General features: G+C 36.9%; 1 protein-coding gene across 1 annotated transcript in view; it reads right to left on the bottom strand.

Moving 5' to 3' along the window:
• ARMC4 (armadillo repeat containing 4) overlaps nt 1–18096 on the bottom strand; it is a 90127-nt gene extending 72031 nt beyond the window's left edge. The window contains exons 1-9 of the mRNA XM_032182664.1: nt 17873–18096; nt 14958–15115; nt 13517–13712; nt 12862–12968; nt 12299–12435; nt 11147–11263; nt 6691–6911; nt 4960–5082; nt 4614–4758 (exon numbers count right to left, since the gene is read on the bottom strand). Coding sequence (XP_032038555.1) covers nt 4614–4758; nt 4960–5082; nt 6691–6911; nt 11147–11263; nt 12299–12435; nt 12862–12968; nt 13517–13712; nt 14958–15115; nt 17873–18096 — 1428 coding nt within the window. The remainder of the gene's footprint in view (nt 1–4613; nt 4759–4959; nt 5083–6690; nt 6912–11146; nt 11264–12298; nt 12436–12861; nt 12969–13516; nt 13713–14957; nt 15116–17872) is intronic.
• Between the last annotated feature and the right edge of the window lie 2417 nt (nt 18097–20513).

Raw genomic sequence — 20513 nt, 5'->3', positions numbered from 1 at the left:
CTTCCCCAGTGCCATAAATTTATAATTGGTTCATATAAAAGAGTTGCTGTATACACCACCTGCTGAACTGCAGGAGGGCTAAGACTGCTACATAACACTCTTGGGCTAATCTTTCATTTGCAAAAGAAAAGAATCAATTATTTTGAAAGACTGGATGTTCTCTGTCACAACATTTTATGAGGAAGTTTCAGATAGCTAAAATGTTAGACCTTGGATATGACAAGGCTCAGTTTAGAGACAAATTGTGACTGACTTTATGCTAATGCACAGTCGGGAAGTACGTGAATCACTGCTGCTGCTCCTCCTTCCCCTCTGGGCAGCGAAATGCCACAGTGCAAACCGCACGTACAGATTGCAAAAGAATTCCCCCACATATACAATTCTGCCACTTAAGACTGTGGTCTTCAAACGTCATGAAATAGGCTCTCTGTTCCTGTAATAGTTTCGACTTTCGTTGTCCGCACTTCTAACTTTCATGCACACATGGATTTCCTGCACTCTGGTTTGCCTCAGCCCCCTAAATTTCAAGCTCCAGATGCCTTTCTGTCTTTTCCTGGGGAAGAAAACCCTCCCACACTGTTTATCAACAATATCTACATGAACACCTCATTCCAAATCCTTCATCTTAGCTCCTGGCAGAGCCTCCCTCCATATTTTCACCGTCTATTTGACTTTCTGCATTCCTAACCTCTACATTTCTTCCCCAAGAACGTTAGTGCCCTCCATGTACTAAAAAAAAAAAAAAGCTCAGCCAGAGAACCACTGTGCCTTCCTGCAAGCCAACACACAGCTGCATTTCCCTGACTGATAAATTTGAGCTCCCTGAGAAAGGGAAATAAATTCTGTCTGTGGTACAGCAGCCACAGAACAGCCTTCTGCCTCTGCTCTGCTGACACTGCGAAGGAGACGACGGGCTGTAGCTCCTACCCAACCAATTCTCACTGCAACACACACACTAAACACACTAAAAGAACTAGACCCATGGCTCTGATCTCTTTGACTTTCATTTCCCTGAGCAAGTTGCCTAGAAATAAATGAGGACTTTTGGGGGGACCTTCCCACTGCTCGCTTCCATGCAGCACCTGGGCACATCTGCACCTGGGAGCTGGTGTTCAAGGCCATACGTGAGGTACCTTCTCCCTAGCTCCTCTGCACACCACAGCCTTTCTCCAGCTCCTGGACCTGGCAAAAGACGAAAACAGCTAGGGAGAGGCATCAGGTTTGTTCACCTATGATTCTGAAGTAGAAAAGGGACAATGCTGCTCTAGGAAAGGATTTGCTCAGACTGGAATCATTTAAAACAGAAATAAAATCAGCTGGTATTTTACAGGAAGCATGAAACCTGTCTGGTTTCACTAGTGTACCCCTGAAACAGAGCCAAAAATAGAATGACTTTCCATGTAAGAAATTGAAGGAAGAATTCTGCAGTTGCTATGGTCCTGCAGACCTCTGTCTGGAGCGCACCCTGGCATAAGAGTACATGTTAATCACACCCTTACAGGGAACCAAAAGTGAGCGACACAAGGGCTTAAAGGATTAAAGACTTATTCTGAGATTAGAATTATTCCTGGCACAGTCACTAGCCCCAGTTCACCTCTCAACATCTCAATTTTATCTTAAAACTGGCAATAATCGGTGCTCGACAGCAGGCAGCGCAAAGCATGGTGCCCAGCTCTCACCACTTTTCTCTCTCTTTTTTCCTCAGTGGAGAACAACCCCAGCTCTGCTGCAAAGATTCTGCACTGCTACCCAGTGATCCCCATTTCTAGCAAAAAGGCCACTGTAAAATATGGCCTCTTCACCTATTATTAAAAATTTCCACATGTAAAATGTAGTCCTTTCCCCAGAAATCTCACACTTCAGAAAGACTATTTCAATAAATAATGTAAAATCTGAACCAGGCTGTAATGGTGAGATTCCCTCAGGATACACATCAGCAGAGTGCCTCATCACAATTTAATCTACTCTAGCCCCAAAAGATGCCTAACACAATGCCATCACCAAGCTCACTGGTCTCTCCTTGCTGCCCACTCTTAAGCCGATGGGGAGACACGCAGGAGCACACATGTTCTATCTTCTGTTTCACAGCCCTGGGAAGCCTGAAGGTAGGACAAGGAGCCAGACCACAGAAGCAGCTGCTTTCCAGTGGAGCAATTCCAGCATGGCTGCTCCTTCCCAAAAAGGAGGGGAAACGGGGAAGGGCAAAAAGTCAGAAGGGAATTTCCCCTGCACTGGATTTTTGTCCATGTCAAAACCTGTACCATCTGCCGGTACAGATCACAGGACCCAGCAAGTTTGCTTTACACAGGAAGCAACTGTCTCTTTAAGACAGCGATCCAAGAGTGGTATAAAACCTACATATCTTTCAGGCTTTATGGAAGTTTAGCATTTGCAAATTGATCTGTTATAGAGTCTTGCTGAACTGTGAATCCTGTTTACTTTAGCAGACATTCAAAAACTGTTGCACCTATGAATTACTGTATTTTCTAACTCGGTATATCCAACATCTATTATTTAAGGCATTTTATTTGATTTTTTTAAGATGTGCAAACAATGTATTCAATGTTTGAAAACACACGAGTCCTCCAAAATGTGTTTCTATATAAATATGCTTGTAGATACTTAAATAACATAGTCATAAATTTATTTTCTCTTATGTTGCATGTGTCATGAACACTTGCCTACATGAACAACAAGAATGCCAAAAAATCTCCTAAGTCTAGCCAGAAATGCAGTATTTATACTTGAATTAAAATGAATTCCATGTGCAAGCTAAAGTAGCACTCCATCAATAAAGCATTTCAACCACTGTCTGTGGTATGGCACAGAGGCATCTCTTTTCAGCTTTATCTGACACTAGGGATTTCTTGCTTTACGTAGCTAAAAATTGACAGAAAATTATTTTATTTTCAAGTACTTTGTTTAATTTATTTCTAATTTGAAGAGCTATTGGAAGACAGGGGTGTGCATGACTACAAGTATACATTTGAATTTTCAAAACAAAGCTTTTCATACGATAGAATTTCATATTACAAATACTTCCTATCAGGTATTCACAGTATGATCAAGAGTGCTCCCCTTCCTAATTCTAGTTCTAAGCCATTAAGCAATTTTGCCTGTTGACATCTTGAAGAAAATATACTCAGTTCTAAAATGGAGGAACATGAAAAATATATTTTCCTATTTGCTATTCTCACACTTCATTCAAAATGGTTTCATGCAAGTGTAGGTATGTTTTAGTACTGAATCACGTCCAATACTAAAATCCAAACATGTCTAGAGGAAGAATCTAAAGAGGAGATAGAGTTTGAGAAATATATTATCAGGAGAGAAGAGCCTTAAAGACTTTGGTAAAGATGGTGGTCCACAGATGGGCCAATTAAAAGATTTTTGTGAATTTATCAACAGTAGGGATTTTCAAGTACGCTCTCCATAAGTGTATAGATGAACAAGTTAAATGCTGAATGTTACACCAGATTAAACTTGCAAAGGGTTACTTTAGCATAGCCACAGTAACAAGAATATAAAGTTCCAACCTAGAAATGATAAAGTGTAATGAATTGTAGGGACTTGTATTTATCAAAGCATTTCTGTGCTTTTTTGGCTACAGAAAATAGAATAGGTCCTACAGCAAATAGAATAGGTGCCGCATGGACAAACACAGAACAAGTAGTGAGAGTGCATTAAATGACCGAGTTACTTTTCTGCAATGGTTAAAGGACTGGAAGGAGCCAAAGCTGTTCTTATTCCTTGCTAGTATATCCGTTGAACTAAATGCCAGCCCCGTCGTTTTTATCTGTCGGATGAGCATACGCTGTAGCTGTACTCCAAGAAACAGATAAGGCAGTGCTTTTATTAGTAACTTACATTACTTAAATTCCTGTACAAACTTGTTAAGGAATTTCTCCTGAGGCAAAAACATGATTAGTTTTAGAGTCTTCCAGAATGGTGGAGAGGCCTTTGTTTTGCGATGTGTTTTTTTTTTCAGACATACACTGAAGTCTAAACATATGTATTTATAGGCTCCAAAAGATTTTCAACAGGTCTGTGTAAAAAGACTTTTTGTTTGTTTGTTTTAGAGGATGCCTGTTTATCATACACTTTCTTGCCCACCAACAGAAACTATCCAGACACAAGACCATGTTAGAACTACTCCAGTTATGCGTTAATCATAGTTGATGAAAGACTTTAGGCAAGTATTCAGTTTTAATAAAAACTCTTGAAAGTTATTATCCACATAAAGAAATATCTTGGAAAGTTTCAAAAAGCAAAACAGAAACCTAATAATTAATAAAGAAATTATACCAGCTTAAGTATTAAATAACACTGAACAGATGGCTTAATCTAAGGGTCTACGTAAGCCAAAAACAGCAGATCAAAAATGCAGGAGAAAGGGTGGGTGATAAGAAAACACACAGCTCCAGGATCTGAACATGCAACATAGCAGGGCAACTGAAAAAAAAAATAATAATAATAAAATAAAAATAAATAAAAAATAAAAAAAAAAAGGAAAGAAGGGTGGAAAAAAGGATGAGGATCTGGTCTGGTGACCTCAGATGTAGAAGGGAAAAAGTGGCTTTTTTTTTTTTTTTTAAACAACACTTCTAACCTACCTTTAAATATTTTGCAAGTTTCTGAATTCCCCAGTATTCTGATGGCAAATCAGTGTTTCCTTCCTGATGACGTACAGGCTGTTCTTCGTCTTCCTCAGTCTCTGAGGAACTTTCACTAACTTCTTCAGACTTGCTTGATACTTTACTAAAAATGAAAAAAGACCATCACCCACCCAGCTATAAAGTAAAATGAACAAGCATATTTTAAATAGATATGACAACTCTGCGTAACAATGGCATTGGCAAAATGTAATTATCATTACCAAACAGTAAGTATGGTGATAAATACAGTGGATACAGAAAATAAAAATAAAAAAATGAAGGAAGAAAAATAAGTAAGCCATACCATTTCAAAGATGATTGCATTTTAACAGATGCGGAAGAAATACAACTGACTTTCTTTTTGAATTTTGTAGACACACTACTACTTCTCCGTTGTTCTTCATTTATTTTTTTTGCAGCTTTGGCACTAAAATATTCATTTTTATTATTAAAAAAAAAAAAGAATAAATGTTATTTTACATATATATAACCAAAAGTTATGGTTGGACACATAGATCAGATGAGTTTATGAACCTGCACAATAACCTTCATTAAAACAAAAGTGTTCTGTGTCTTAAGTAACTAATTTTGCTTGAAGAAAACAGTGGAATATTAGAAAATCTGCATTACGCTGACCTGTATGCAACACAAGACCAAAGAATAAGTATATGTAGCCAGACCATCTATCCTAGGTTACTGTCTTTAACTATGATGAATAGCATCTATCTAGGTAGCAGCAGGAGAATGACAGAGGAATACTTTTCCAGAATATTCCTCAGCAAATTCTAGTTCAGGGAAATCCTAAGTGTCCTTATGTTAACGGTTTTGGACGGACATTTCTTACGGATATTTCTTCCATTACTTTGTCTTGGTTGCTTTTTTAACTCACATAATTGAATAGCCTCTACTCTCCTGTGGCAAAAAAAATAGAGCTTAGCCACACATTTTGTGAAAAACGATCATAGTGCATACTGATCATAGTGCATACAATATATCTTCCTTCCCTCGTATTCCAAGAGGAGTCCCAGGCCCAGCTGGGCAAAATCACTGGTACTTTTTTTGTTCCTAATTTATAATATAGTGAAAACAAAATGTCCTTTTGAACCTGGGTTGGTCATACTATCCCAGTCATAACAATAAGGGAGAATGCTCACAATTTGTTTATGAAAGTATGATTACACCCAATTTCACTACATCTAGACTATATCTAGATGTAGATCTACATCTAGAAATAATGACTGTGGAAAAAAATAAGCTCTTTTTCCTGGCAAACCACTTTTTTTTTTTTTTTTTTTTAAACTGATGACTGTAGGACACACCCAAAACCTCATAAAACATTTCTTGCAACATGTCAACATGTCAAAATGGCAGACCTGAGAGGATATTGACCTCTTTTATTTTTGTAAGATGGCAATCAAAGCCTTTTATTTAGATATTAATTTTCATCTATTAACACAAAATAAGAAATTATGAAATCAGAAATAGGGTTCTGATTTCAGATGAAAAATCTAAAATGGAGTATCCAATATATACTCTGTTTTGGGTATCCGAACTTTGAGATAGCCCCATTAGTGAAGACTTGCTAAAAGGAGTTAGAAAAGTAGCTCATATGATTTGGAAACATTAAAAATTGTTATTATAATTAAGAGTCATCTTGTTTTTCCATCCTGGATGTCCTCTGCCTCCCTTAGAAAGTGTTGTTCAGATGATATAGTCTACTCTTTCTTGCTTTAAAGGGCACTTTGCAGCAAAACTATCACATGACAGTCCTGAAGGACCAAGCAATGCAGATGGTTACAAGAAATTTCCCTGCCTTGTCTTGTTGTAACATCATCAAAATTGTTATATGATAGGAAAGAACAGTAAGAAATTCCTCTGCTAGTCAGGTCTCTTTCCTTAGACATTTGCATGCGGTAAACTTCATTTTATTGCTCTTAACTTGGGATAATAATGCAAACTGTAACAGGCAGTCCAATCATAGCACAGGTTAGAGAGATCTATTGAAAATTCAATTACAAAGGTGATAACTACTTACCTGCGGGCAGCAGAAAGCCCAGTATTCTTCCACTTCACAGATGGTTCTAATTTCTTCTTTTCAATGGATTTGCTTTTTGCAACAGAACTTTTCACTTTCTCATGTGTATTCTTTTCTGTGTGATCATAATGGTTCTGGGATTGGCCAGAGACCTTAGCATCAACTGCTTCTACATGCTGATAATTTTTCTCATGCGTTGGTTCTTTAAAAAAAGTATATTCCTAACAAAAGAAGGAGACAGGGTTTGTCAGCCATACTGCTGTCTGAATAATGCACATTAAAACAATAAGTTATAAGCAAAATTCCAGGATGCAGTGATTAAAAAATGTATTTATTAAATGTGGAATTAAAGTATAGGCATGCAATAAGATTACCTTTAAAAGAATTAAATGTTAAATTAATCTGAAAAGTATCTGTTACTGTATGCAAACTAAAGTTTTTGAAATAAATGAATGATCTAAGTTTGGAACTTCTTGAATATACCTGAATATTGAGTGTTGCTCAATTTCTACTGTGTTAAGTAATTTGTGACACAAGCGCTTTTATAGAACCTAATTCCAAATGAGTTTCAAGACTCAGTCATTCTGCTTTCAGTGGACTGTTTATATAAAAAAACTATTTCCCTGCATAAAGGATTTATAAAAAAAATCCCACAAAAAAAATAATGAACATAAAACTGAAGATAGGCTATGATAAACTGCTAGACTTCAGTTCCAAGTAATTTAATTTGATATAGTTTAGAATAGTTTTATAGTCAGAATATAAATATAATCCATTTAATTTTTTTCATTTTCTGTCTCTCAGGACAAGACATTGGTGAACAAGTCACATGCAAGAATGGAGCTGAGTGGCACCTACGAATCCTTCAGCTGTCTGTGTCTGGTACCATAGCTGATCAAAAATATCCAGAACAGAAAGGACTCTTGTCAACCGTTATTTTCTATTGGAACATAGTCATTTTTCACAGGAAAGACAGCATATGATCGTTACTTATTATTATTGCAGCTGTCACTACCAGAAAGGTGAAGACATTCCTTTATGTATCTGATTCAAGGCAGTTTTAAGGAGACTGTCACAGCATGGTCTGTCTTCGATTAGTCTCTGATGAGAATCGGCTGTTCCTGGCTTGCTGACCCAACCACCCAATCGTAAATTAATTCTAGTTAATTCTCTCATTCTAAAAACATACTTTAAACAAGACAACTTACCATGATAGTCAAACCATGAGGGAACTGATGCTGTTGCTAGACCAGCTAAACACATTTTTAAAGCATGTTTCCTACAGTGCCATATACCAACACAGCACTTCTAAATGTTAGCTTAAACAAGATATTATAAAAGTTAATTGGCTTTGCAGCAAATGTATACATAATAAACTTTTTGAAGCTGTCCTCTCCTCAGAAAATCAATCAAAATTATTTCTAGTCATATTTTATTTTATACAGGGAAGCCTGAAAATACTTCTGTACCTTTTAGAATTCTAGAGTAGAGCTGATTTTCCTTTAAATAAAATGCAGTGCAGCTCTACAATCTAAACTTGTTTAAATTTTAACTTTAGAATGCAGAATGTACTGAACTATATCATCAGAAAAGCAATAGGATATGATATTTATAAACTGTTAAAATGGTATAGTTTACATTCTTCAGTAATTTACACAGGAAATACAGAATAAATGGTTCTATGATTCTATATGACAACTGAAGGAAAATGGGATAAATTCTATTTATTTACTCTTATCTAGCATGTAAGCATTTCTTGAATAGCTACATTATATTTATAAGCAGGGCAGAAAAACAGTAAAGAAGGGTACACGCTTTATTTAACATCCATATTCATATTTACAATTATTAATATTTTAAATATTTATTAATATTTATTTAAAATACTACCTTATTTTAGCTTCCATGACTATCATATGAAGCCAAACCACTTTGAAAATACATTAAAGCAGTAACTATATCTAAAACATTCATATATTGTCATACTTATGAAATGTAAATCAGTATGGAGATAAAATATTAAAGAAATATTTGCATATAGGATAAAAATGCATTTTAGAACTCATTGCACTTCTGAACAGAAGAACTGAACATTTAATTCCATTACTGTTACTATAAACTACTGTATTTATGTGTGCAATATGAAATGCTGTTCTTTCAAAACCGTCAAGCTTTTGTATTTCAAAAAAGCAAATATCAGTCCTACAACCCCCAAAATCAGAACCTAAGCATATGTAAATTTCCCTGTTAATGATTTCCTCCTTACAACAATTAAAATTGAATATAAATAACCACAACAAAACTTCTGATAGACTTAACCTGTAATGAATTTTACCACAAAGTTATCAATCTGTTATATGCACACTAGAAATCTGTAAAAAGTGTTTTTTGACAGGAATGATGAAACAACTAAAATTGTAGCGGTACTGTGTGATTCTGTTGTAGCAGACAAAATATGATGCTCCTCACTCTACCTAGTTTAGCACTTTAAGTAAATGCCAGAAGCCCTTGCATTTTTGAGTGACTGGAACAACAGCAACTGTGTAAGCTGGATACATAACTCTTAGCTCTGAAATTTAAATCAGGCAGTTCTTGTAAAAACATTGGGCTATTATTTATATTTGGGTCAGAAAGAATGAAGATAAAAATTCAAGTGGTTTTGATCACAGGAAAATATTGTCATAAAAAGTTGACCTTTTCCATAAGGATATCATATTTTCCTGCTTTAACATTTCCAGTGCTCCATAAAGAATAATACCAGAATACAAGCAGATTTTTTTATGCAAAATTAGAAGCTGACTTCACATATTGGATCAAAACACATAATACTGTATGATAGAATGATTACTAAAATAGTGTGTTATCTGCTTTCAAACACAAAACATTATGGGGAAAAAAACTCTATTCATGATTCCAAAATTTAAACATTTTTTAATAACATTAAGTATTACGAAATCTAGTTTTAATAGTACATATCAAGTGTCATGTTCAATGTAAGTGTTCTATCTTTGCTTGTATTATGCTTCCTATTTCCTCTAGAAAACTTTTATGTACATATGACAGTGGCTTGTGCCTTTATTATTTTATTATTTTATTTTTTTATTTTTTTGGTCATCAGATGACAAAACATGTTCTGCTAAAACATGCTAAACTTAGGTCCAGTTGAACCATTATTCAGTTGCACTTGGCTTCCAGAGTCATTACTTTCCAACAGAGGTCTGTGCTCCAGTAGTGGGCAATTAGGATAATTCCTGGGGGAAGATGTGTTTGCAGCTATGCTACAGAGAAATAGGCCATGTAGTACAGGCCCTCTCCACAAATAACTCTTGAGTTCCAGGCAACTTCAGGCTTTTTAAGTAGACACTAAGACTCTTAACATGGAACTTTCTTTTAAGCACACATTTTGTGCTTTTACCATAGAACTGTTGAACACAAATGTATTTTTCTTTTCAGGATTACATGTTTGCAAGGGTTAACAATTTTTGCTTAGTAAGACTTGTATGTTCCATCTCACAACAGTGGAGCTAACTCATTGGGAAGCCCAAAGTAATTTCACACAAGGTTTAGACAGTCCATAAAATAATGTCTGTGATGTCAGTACTTTCTAACCTGCAATTACCTGAATGTAAACTGGCAGCTACTGCATTTAAAATTGCAATTACATTGCAATTATCGGAATAGTAAGTTGGTTACAACATTCTTCTTAGAAGCATAAGAAATAGTCTGAGCTCAAGCGGTGATTAGAATAAGGGTGATGCCTGCAGACAGATAACAAATAGACTAAAATATGGTGACACAGAGAGAGAAATAATTCAGGAAGCATGCAACTGAGGACAGTCCAGATACATAAGATACAGTGGCACAGCCTGCATATAGCCTTTCATACAAACTCTTCTGAATTTTGTTTCAATCATGGCTTATAATGATAGAATTTAAAAGACAAACTGGGAAACTCATACAGTGTATCACAGAAAATAGGATGAAAGGGCTGCGGAGAAATGATTAAATATGGACTTGAAGCTATGCACACTGCTTCTCCAAGGAAAGCTGTACAGCACTTTGACAAGGCAACTTTTCCCAGCAGAGATATATTAAATGGTAAAATTAAATAAAACTAATAATTGAAACACATTTCACATTCTTGGGAAAATTATTTTGAAAAAAAAAACAACGTAATGTAAGTAAATAAAGTGTACTGTAAATAAAGAAATATTTTTAAGTTTGCTACTTCTTTAAATGAGACTGTCTTTTTACATAAGTTAGCTATTTAAAAAAGCAATATATTTAGTAGAAACTTTGAAAAAACACGAAGTAAAATAAAGGCGTTTCAGTCTTTAAAATTCTGCATTTAATCAGTTAGCTTTGGTAAAGAACATGTATGTTCAGACAAGTTTATTGCGTAATTCTTACCAATTATTACAAAGTACAATATACATGTAGTTCAGTAAATACATACCTGCTTAGCCATATTTTCTACAAATCTAGGTGATCTCTCCCTTAAAAATGTAACAATATCTTTATATATGTCACTTTTTCTTTCGTAGTCAATGTCACCTTTACTCTTTAGCTCACCCTTTAAAAAAGAACAAACATAAAATTAGTAACAGTATCACCGTACACAGGTAATTTAATCTGTATCATAAAATACTGCTAAAGAGCACAGACATCATAACACTGTAACAATTAGGTCCAGAAGCCTCATGATCAGCATCAGACTTCAGTAACAGTCAGTGAAGGTGCATGGATCACCTCCACAGATCCCAACAAATAACCAAGATCTTACAGACAATTCTGCAAATAACTACTCTCAGTTAAAATTCATTGTACTGTAGGCAGTTCAATTGTAAAGGGTTTAGGGCTCATGGCAAACAATCACCTAAATGTGAGCTTCCAATGCACTGCAGTGGATGGCTAAAAGGATCAGAAAATAACGTGACCTGACTCAGCATATGCTTTACTAATTTTATCCATTAAAAACATCCTAAATCAAAATTTCCCTTAAAAGACTCTCAGGGAAAAGCAATTTGTAGAGTTATACCTGAGGGACATCAGTCTCTCTTCTAAATATATTACAAAGTTTCGGTTAATGCTTAAGCTGTATGGCTATTATGCCTGTACAAAACTCATCTGTAAAGAAAGAGGTAACCAGAATGAAAAGTAGACAAAAAGAAATAAAAGTTTTAAAAGTTTCTATTGAAAGGAGAAAGAACTGCTTATGATTTACAAACAGACAAATGCAAGCTGTACATATGAGTGACAGTATCACGTGTCATCAATATTAGCCACACATCAGATCAAGAGCGATGAGGGACTAGAGAGGCATCTGGTCCCACAGTACTTTATATAGGAGTAGTGTTAAGAACAGTGAGGGCACATGTGAAGACTAACCAACCACTCCTAGCAAAAAGAACACATTCCTTGAAGAAAAAAGACCTCTAAAAGTATGGGAAAACTATCATGCACTTATTACTGTTCCTTCTCCATCAGTACTAATACAGTAACTCTGCAGGTCTTACAGCTTCAATTCCACTCCCCTATACCTGATGGATCTCTGACTTTAGCACATCCAAATATTTGTCACTTCGCAGTAGCCTTCATTATTACTTACTCCATTCAAAAATACTCCTGCCGTGCTGCAAGTGATACACAATGGATCAGTGTCGTGTGGTTTGATAATTAAGTAACAAATTTCTCCATGCACTTGTCTCCAGGGAGGAGCTCTGCATCCATTAGAGAACGTGTAATCTGAAAACAATTAGTATGAATATTTGTATCCAATTTAAATGTGTATTTTAATAATTATTCCTGATGATTAATATAATTTAAACAAATCAAGCTCCCAAAATAGTATGTTACTCTTAAGCACTCATACTCAGTTGGGAATCAGTCATGCAAAAATCTGTGACCCATGGTCCAATTCAACAAACAACTACAGCTATGCCTAGCACTTATCAGGATCAGGGACTCCGTTTATTTCTTTTAATTCTAATGAAGACTGGAGATTATTTCTGTAAGTAAAAGCTGAAGAAGAGCATTTTATTTTACTTCATAACATTGAGGTGGAGAAAAACTATTTATATTTATTAACACAATTATTTTAACACATTCCACACAGAAGGCAAGTACTTTAATAAGGGTATAAGCAAGGGTTAGACATGATAAAATTCAGACCTGATGTATATTCCAGTGATTCCAGTACTGTGTCTTCTCCCTTCCCAGAGAAATTCTTGAGAAGATTCACTTCATTATTTACAGCAGCTGGACTTAGTCTTACATCTCTGCAATTAATAGAAAAGGTCTATCATCAAAAGGATGTGCACAGAGATATCAAAAGAGAATATTATATTTTTATTGTACACTGAGTCTTAGTAGTAGCAACAAAAATCTGGAGATAGGTCATCTGCCATTTTTTTCTTGATTTTTATCTGTTAGTTCAGAGATATTTTAGTTCCATAGCTAAGAAGGCCTTGTAACTATGAACCAGACTCAAAGTGCTCTCATGAAGAAATAAACATTTCCCTGAAAATATTTAACTGTTAGTTTGTTATTTGTACAAATTACTTCAATTTGCTACCAAAATGCAAAACATATGCAACAAAAACAAAAACACTTGCAGGCACACACTCACATACCCACACCTACATCAAAATCTTAAGGGGAAAAAAAAGTGTTTTTTCAATAACTCAGTGAACAGTGAAAGTCATTCCAATAAATTTCTCTATATCACACCAAAAGCACATGTTGTGGGTTGAAAACAATCTAGCTTAACTATAAAAGAAAAAATGCACTAGCTGACATACTTAAGTTGCATTTGAAATGCACTTACTTTGAAATCTGTTTTAAAGAACTATTAAGGAGTTGCATATCCAGCTGATGAAGAAGAATAAAAATTTTCATTTTCTTCTCTGTTTCAGGGTCATCAACTTTTTTCACTTTTTCAAGTAAATGCAACATGGACTTATCTTCTCCTTCAACAGTCCCATATTCAGGGCCAAGAATTTTCACTATAGGGTCTCTGTTAGCTGTAAACATGAAACAGAATCAGTATAAGATGATACTACGTTAAAAACGATGAGGTAAGAGTAACACTTTTTATCTCAACTGATGAATAATTTCTGTGCTATTAATTTACAAAACAGCATTTCACCAAAAAAAAAAAAAAAGGAAAAAAAAGATGAAGATTCATTCAACCAAGAAGTAAATATTAATTATCAACAGTCCCTTTTTGTGTAAAATTGCCCTGCTGATCACCAAAACAGGAAATCAGTGGGCTTAACTCACTGAAAATGGATCATTTGGGAAATATGATTTAGTGTTAAAGAACATGTTTAAAGTTTTCTAGCAACATTCCCAATAGTCCCATTACTTCCTCAGCTATGCCAGCTGTCCTTTTTTTTTTTTGGTAAACAGTGATATAGCTTCATGTCAGTGGGTTTTACAAAAACAATTTGCCCTGTTCTTGAGAATGAAGTCCCATGCAGCTGTGAATGTCTCAGCATGATACTCAGTCCATATTATTCTTCCCTATTATTCATGGTTGATCACTCCCAGTGAAGGACCCTGGGCTAGATGCATCTTAAGTTTGATCCAGTGTAGGTATTGATATTTTAGTATTGCAGATACAATTTCTACTAATGGTACTAAGGAATATGACTGATCTCTTCTGCCTCCAACGAGAGGAGGATATCCAGTTCAGCATATCAAGGGTCTTGTCAGTTTGTAAAACTAGGACTTGAATATGACACAATAAAAGTACCAGTGCCTGTATTTCAAAAGCTTCTGTGAGAAGGACCTGGAAATGTTCACCATGAACGTCGTGCAGGTACGAATGTCCGTAGCATATGAGATTATTTTTTTCCTTGAATATTTTAAGGGATGTAACATTTTAAAAGTGGGTTAAACTGCAAATCAAAGGAAAAATTGCTGTAAGCTTCCAATGAGACATTCTTCTGCTGAAATTTAAGCCTACTGTCTGTTGCAATAGCTGGTGTATTACTCAGTATACGTGAATTTCTATATGAAAATCAACAGTTTTATTTTAACTTTATTTCAGATTTCTTTGTTACTGATTTATGTGAAAACAAAAGAAGAAACAGAAACTTCATTAAGTCCTGGATGAGAACTTTGGGGCACGTTCATGAATCAACACCTTTTCATATACTTAAAATGAGGACATGCATTTCTTTCTTCAAATTTCATAAACACAAATTCAAGAAGACAAGCTTTTTAAAATAAAGATGTAAAAAGAAAAAATAGAGACATTAAACCTTCAAGGCATGCCTGTGCTTCCTTCAACTTTTTCTCCATAGCGATTTGTAGCAAACGGGACAGCTGGTCAAAACTGCGAACTCTGAGATTTGATGCAGTGAGGAGAAGCAAGGGCTGGCCATCCTTGTCTCTGGCTTCAGACTTAACAGTTTCTCCACTGGAAAAAATAGATTTTATATTTTAAAAAGAGGAACTTTAATAAACAGCAAATTTTAGAGATGAAACCTGAATATTATGTAAGCTTCACATTATAAAGCTTTACAATTTATTTAATGTGTTTTTTTCAGAAAGCTTCCAAGGTAAACCACTTTATTCACTGCAAATCAAACACCTGTAACATTTGCTTGACCTTGGCAACACCTTTTAACAGAATTTTGACAGACTAGATTTGTGAAAAAGGAGTCCTAACAGGACTGGTCACACCTGTCATTTAGTCTCACAAAATGTTCACTCGTCTCCTGCATGTTCAACTACAGGACTGCTAAGTGATTTTCTGACTATAGAGTTCAGAACTGATAACTGATTTAAAATGACATATATCATATGACCAAACGATCCCAATGGCTAGCATGAGAAATATGCAATCTTTGCCTCAAATTTTCTGATTTTACATTTTTCAAACCCAGTTCTAGGATTATCTGAGCTGTTGTTTCTCCTTGAGACCAATTAAGCTCTGAGGTTTCAGCACGACCTGTAGGAATTATGTAGGAATGATTCTTCTGCGTTCAAGCTTTGCCTCTACAGAATATTGAAAGCATTCTTGACTAAGGCCTTACAATGCCTTAACCTTACCAATTTTCTCTGAGTAATATCCACCATCTTTGAATTATAAATTGTTTTATATATAAAAATATATGCTTTTTATTTAGAAGAAGTAAATATGCAGTATTTGTATGTATTAAAGGTCCCTATAAATTATGTCAATTCCCCTTCCATAGCACATACGTAAATATCTACTTGCTCAAAACTGCTTGCTTGCTTCTCACTGTAGAGAAAGCTTCCTGTCTGTGACATCCAAGCTGCTAATTACCTCACTGATTCAATCTATATCTGAGACTTCAGATAGTGCTTTAAATCCTTTTGTAATACCCCCAACTCCCATTTTAGTTCCCTTTTTTTGTGTGGCCATGATTTCTTACTGTAAACAATTATCCTGCTTCCATTAACCATCCTTAGTATAACTTCTGCATTATCCATCCTGAAACTAGACTGAACTCTGATATATAACTCAACAGATAAAAATAATCCTGTAGGTAGTTTCTGTTAAGAGAAGATAGGAATAATGTCAGTTATTTATTTGGTTCAATCATTTTTAATTTACAGTGTAGAAAATCCTGTTTACCACAGGTGGAATCAGATCAGATTTTTTCAGTCACCATCCTTCAGAATCTCTCTATAAAGTCCTTTCTTCAGGGTTAGGTTACCATGTTTTCCACATTACAGCAAAGCTTGCTATTTCCTCTCTCCTTCAACTTCTCCTCTTCAATACAATGCTAAAAATACAGCCACACAAGCTCTTCTATACACCACTTGAATCTTTGTTGTGGTTAATATTCATATACCTGTTTATTTTTTGGAGACTGCTGATAGATCACTAACCTACTTCTTTCAAAAAGGTCAATGAATTCTTAGAAGTTTCATGTAAGTCAAAGGCAGATAAAAGATACAAACAGTTTAAACAAAGTTTAGCTTATAGTCTAAGACTTGCTGTCCTGCATGACGTTTCAAGCAAACTTTAGTTATGTTGTTCATACCCATGTAACTGAGTGACATCTAATGGCTTGTAGTAAGCTGAATGTCAGGAAAAAATAACTAATAGTTCTGTCCGAGATTAAGTTCCAAGACTCTATAGAAAAATAAAAAAACATGTATCCATATACAGAATTTTATCTGGGGGAAATATTATTTAGCTTAAGTATCATGACTATACTTGAACTAAAGACTAGCTGTAGAGAACAGTGAACTTTCTCTTCAGATTTCTAAAAAAAAAAAAGTCTTTAAAAAAATGGTGCCTAAAAATCCCCCCAAATGTAAAGGATGATATAGGGTAACCCTTTAGGAAATGTATGTTTTAGGTGTATATTTCTATTTGGAAAGAATTGCATGGTGGAAGGGAAGAAAATATTTTCTCAGAATTAGGGTATTTCTACTGCATTATCTAAATGGAACGGAATTTGTCTACTTATCAAGGAAAACTCTGAAAATTCTTTAGTTGCTTTGTGATTTAGCCAAGAAAAATGAATTTGTGCATCTGGGTCACCTTGTCATGTCATTGTTCAAACAATCCCCAAAATTATGTAGGGTTACGGTCACATAAGTCTTAAGCATCATTACAAAGCCAGTTCATGTCTTCAAAAACAAGAATAAACTTCTTATTTTTTTCAGCACTAATTTTCAAATCCTAAAAGAACTGTTAAGAGTATTTGATAAATAAGTTATAGCACTGTAACAGCTACATTGATTAAGACTGAAACCATGTTAATACATTAACACTGACTACTTATAAAGAACTTGGTGACTATAGTTCTCAAAGAAGCTGAAATTCAAGGTTTTGTTTGTTAATCCACCCCAATAGCAGCATTAAAACCTATGCTTAATCAGGAGCAACTTCTAACATTAATAGAAATCACAGGATAACTCAGTTAGATACATTGTCAGAAGCCTTAGGAATAGACAGTACAAGCCATACAAATGCTAACTGGGCAGGTCTGCATTCAGAACCAAAACAGAATAGTCAAACTCTCCAAAAAAGCAATGCATTTTAACTCAAAAAAAAAATCCATATATAACACTAAGAAGTCCCACCCACTTCAGCATCCCAAATATACTGAGGCTTTTTTTAATGCCACATGAGTAAAATTTTGCTTTGTACTTCACCTTCAACACTTCAAAACACACTGCAGTTCTGACTTACTCGATCTCATAACCCTCTCCAAAGGCTGAAGAGTCCAACTGTGTTTTCCACTCCAGGGGCTCCTTGAAGACAACCGCTGCTTCCTGAGGATGTCTGGTGCTGAAGTCCTCTGCAAACTTAATAATTTGATTTAAAAGAGCTTCATTCAAAGGGGTGATTTCAAGTGTGCCAGTTCCATAGCCAGCAGCAGTCCACTGAGCTGCTCTTGCCAACGCAGCACCCATGGTCTTGCCTTGTATTGAAGATGGACACCTTAACGAGCAAACACAGTCAGAGAATGACCATACTGAGCTCTCAGACAGAATCATTAAGGTTGGAAAAGACCTCCAAGATCACCTGGTCCAACCATCCCCCTACCACCAATGTCACCCGCTGAAGTTGGGTAGCTGACGTATCTCCTCCTCCCACACTCACGTGCCCACCACAGACGTTGTCACCACTCCTTGCGGTTCTACCCTCTGCGGTGCTTTACCTCACCCCTCTGCCCAGCAGGTCCAGCTCTGCTACATGCTGGGCATTATCACAAGCCCTAAAGCTAAAACGATCGCCGAGGCTATTTCAGTTATCAAAATCAATTCATAACTCCAGAATACTTTTATTTTTCATACTAATATTTCATAGTAAATGTACAGCATTAAACATCAATTGCCTTTTGTATCGCCTGAAAATGCTGTTTTACCATTACTAATCCAATAAAAAAGGAACACCATCAAAAGGAACCACTCCTACAATATGCTGTAATTAGATGTAAAGATGTCTGTAATTAAAAATGTCATAAAAATGACATAAAGATGTCTGCAATTAGGTGTAAAGACATTTGGGAATGATTTTACTCCAGGTAAATCCTTGAAGTGGGGAAGGGGGGATTGAGAATCCAACAAAATTTTTTAAAGAAACAGGAGGATCAGGTGGGAAAGAAACAGTTTTCACTTTGATTAATTCTGTTAGACGGAGGTGACGCAGACCTGTTAGGGTTAGAATAAAGGCTTCTCCTTGTCGGGTCGCACAGCCCCGCGTGCTTTGGGGAGCCCCCACACACAACACCCACCAGCGACCCCCCTCCGCCTCCAAACCCTTTCTTCGAGCCGAGGGGTGCCAGGGGGGCACCCCAAACCCGCAGGAGCTGGCAGGGGGAAGGTCCCGCTGCTGAGGAGACCCCGGGACCCCGCAAAGCGGCCGGGACCGAGCTGAGGGCACCCCCCAGCCCCGCCGAGCCGCTCGGGCCCGGGCGTTGCTACGGAGCCGGGCCCCGCGGCGGCCGTTGCCGGGAGCCGCGGGTAAACAGCTGCAATGGCGGCGGGGCGGCCGCTGAGACGAGGGGAGGGGAGGGCGGCGGCGCTGGGTGCAGCGCCCGAGGGGCACGGCTTAAGCCTTCCCCTGAGTGCGATCGTTACAATAAACGAGCTTGAATTCGTCAGGGTAACACGGGATGTTTGTATATTTTGGGTCAGTGTGGCAGGTGATGCGCAAAGTGCTGGTGTTAAAATGCGAATTTAGGGTTTCTTGGAAGAAGTAGAGGAAAGAAGGGTAGGCAGTGCCAATGGATGAAGTCCTCGCATATTAAGGACAGGACAAACCTATAGACTTCCAAGTGCAGCATCCTTAGACACAGAAGGGAAAGCACAGGCTTTCCCTTCACTGTGGGTGAGCCTGCAAGTAAGAGGGCTGCTGATGTACTCCCACCAGGCTTGCCTTTCGTAGAGCTGGTCAGATGGGAACAGCTCCCTTCCCTTCCCTTCCCTTCCCTTCCCTTCCCTTCCCTTCCCTTCCCTTCCCTTCCCTTCCCTTCCCTTCCCTTCCCTTCCCTTCCCTTCCCTTCCCTTCCCTTCCCTTCCCTTCCCTTCCCTTCCCTTCCCTTCCCTTCCCACCCCCAGCTCCATTTTCTGGCTCCACCACAACACCCATCAGATGGCAGCCACTGGCTTAACCCTGGGCAGAGCCTGCTGAGGTGAGGACGCTGTTCTCAGCTTCCCAGTACGTGTGTCCTTCCGAAGGCATAAGGAAATGATCCTTTCAAGGACAGCCCCACAGAAGAGCCCAGCTGTCCCAACAGCATAGAGTTAATGCAGCCAGGAGTTATTTTACCAACTGAGAACTCAGCGGGGTAAGAAACCGCTAGTAATGAGGAAGGTCAGGAAATGTATGTGGGATGTATCTCGAAGAATAACAGTGCGGGATTAATGCATTTTTTTCTCTGAGATGATTGTCCATGTACATTTCACTTACTGAAACTTTCCAGCAATAACTACCGATGAGTACATGCAGTCCACACAGTGGTGACTCAAGGATAACATTGGCTTTCCTTGTTTCACTGCATAACTTCGAGAAGGCAGAAAGCAAATCATTTGATCAGGTGAAAATGAAAGAGCATTTTTAGTAAAAAGCCTGGGTAAAGACTTAGTGTATTTTCTTTTTGAATACTTACAACGAAGGCATTTCCAGAAAAGATAAGATCTCCTCTTTTTACTGAAATAACAACCATTTAAAGGTTGAACTTGATGGGCAGAAGGTGCAAACAGCAAAATGTGAAGGGGAATAAAAGTATGTTCAGCCACGGGCGGCGAGGAGTGAAGACAGTGAGTTTTCACACAGAGCTGAGTATTTTAAGCAAGAAGTCGGTGGAGTAAGAAATAGAATTCCT

The sequence above is a fragment of the Aythya fuligula genome, chromosome 2 (assembly GCF_009819795.1).
Source record: "Aythya fuligula isolate bAytFul2 chromosome 2, bAytFul2.pri, whole genome shotgun sequence".
Classification (NCBI taxonomy): Eukaryota; Metazoa; Chordata; class Aves; order Anseriformes; family Anatidae; genus Aythya; species Aythya fuligula.
The sequence above is the reverse complement of the archived record's forward strand: the minus strand, read 5'-3'. Positions and strand labels throughout refer to the sequence as shown.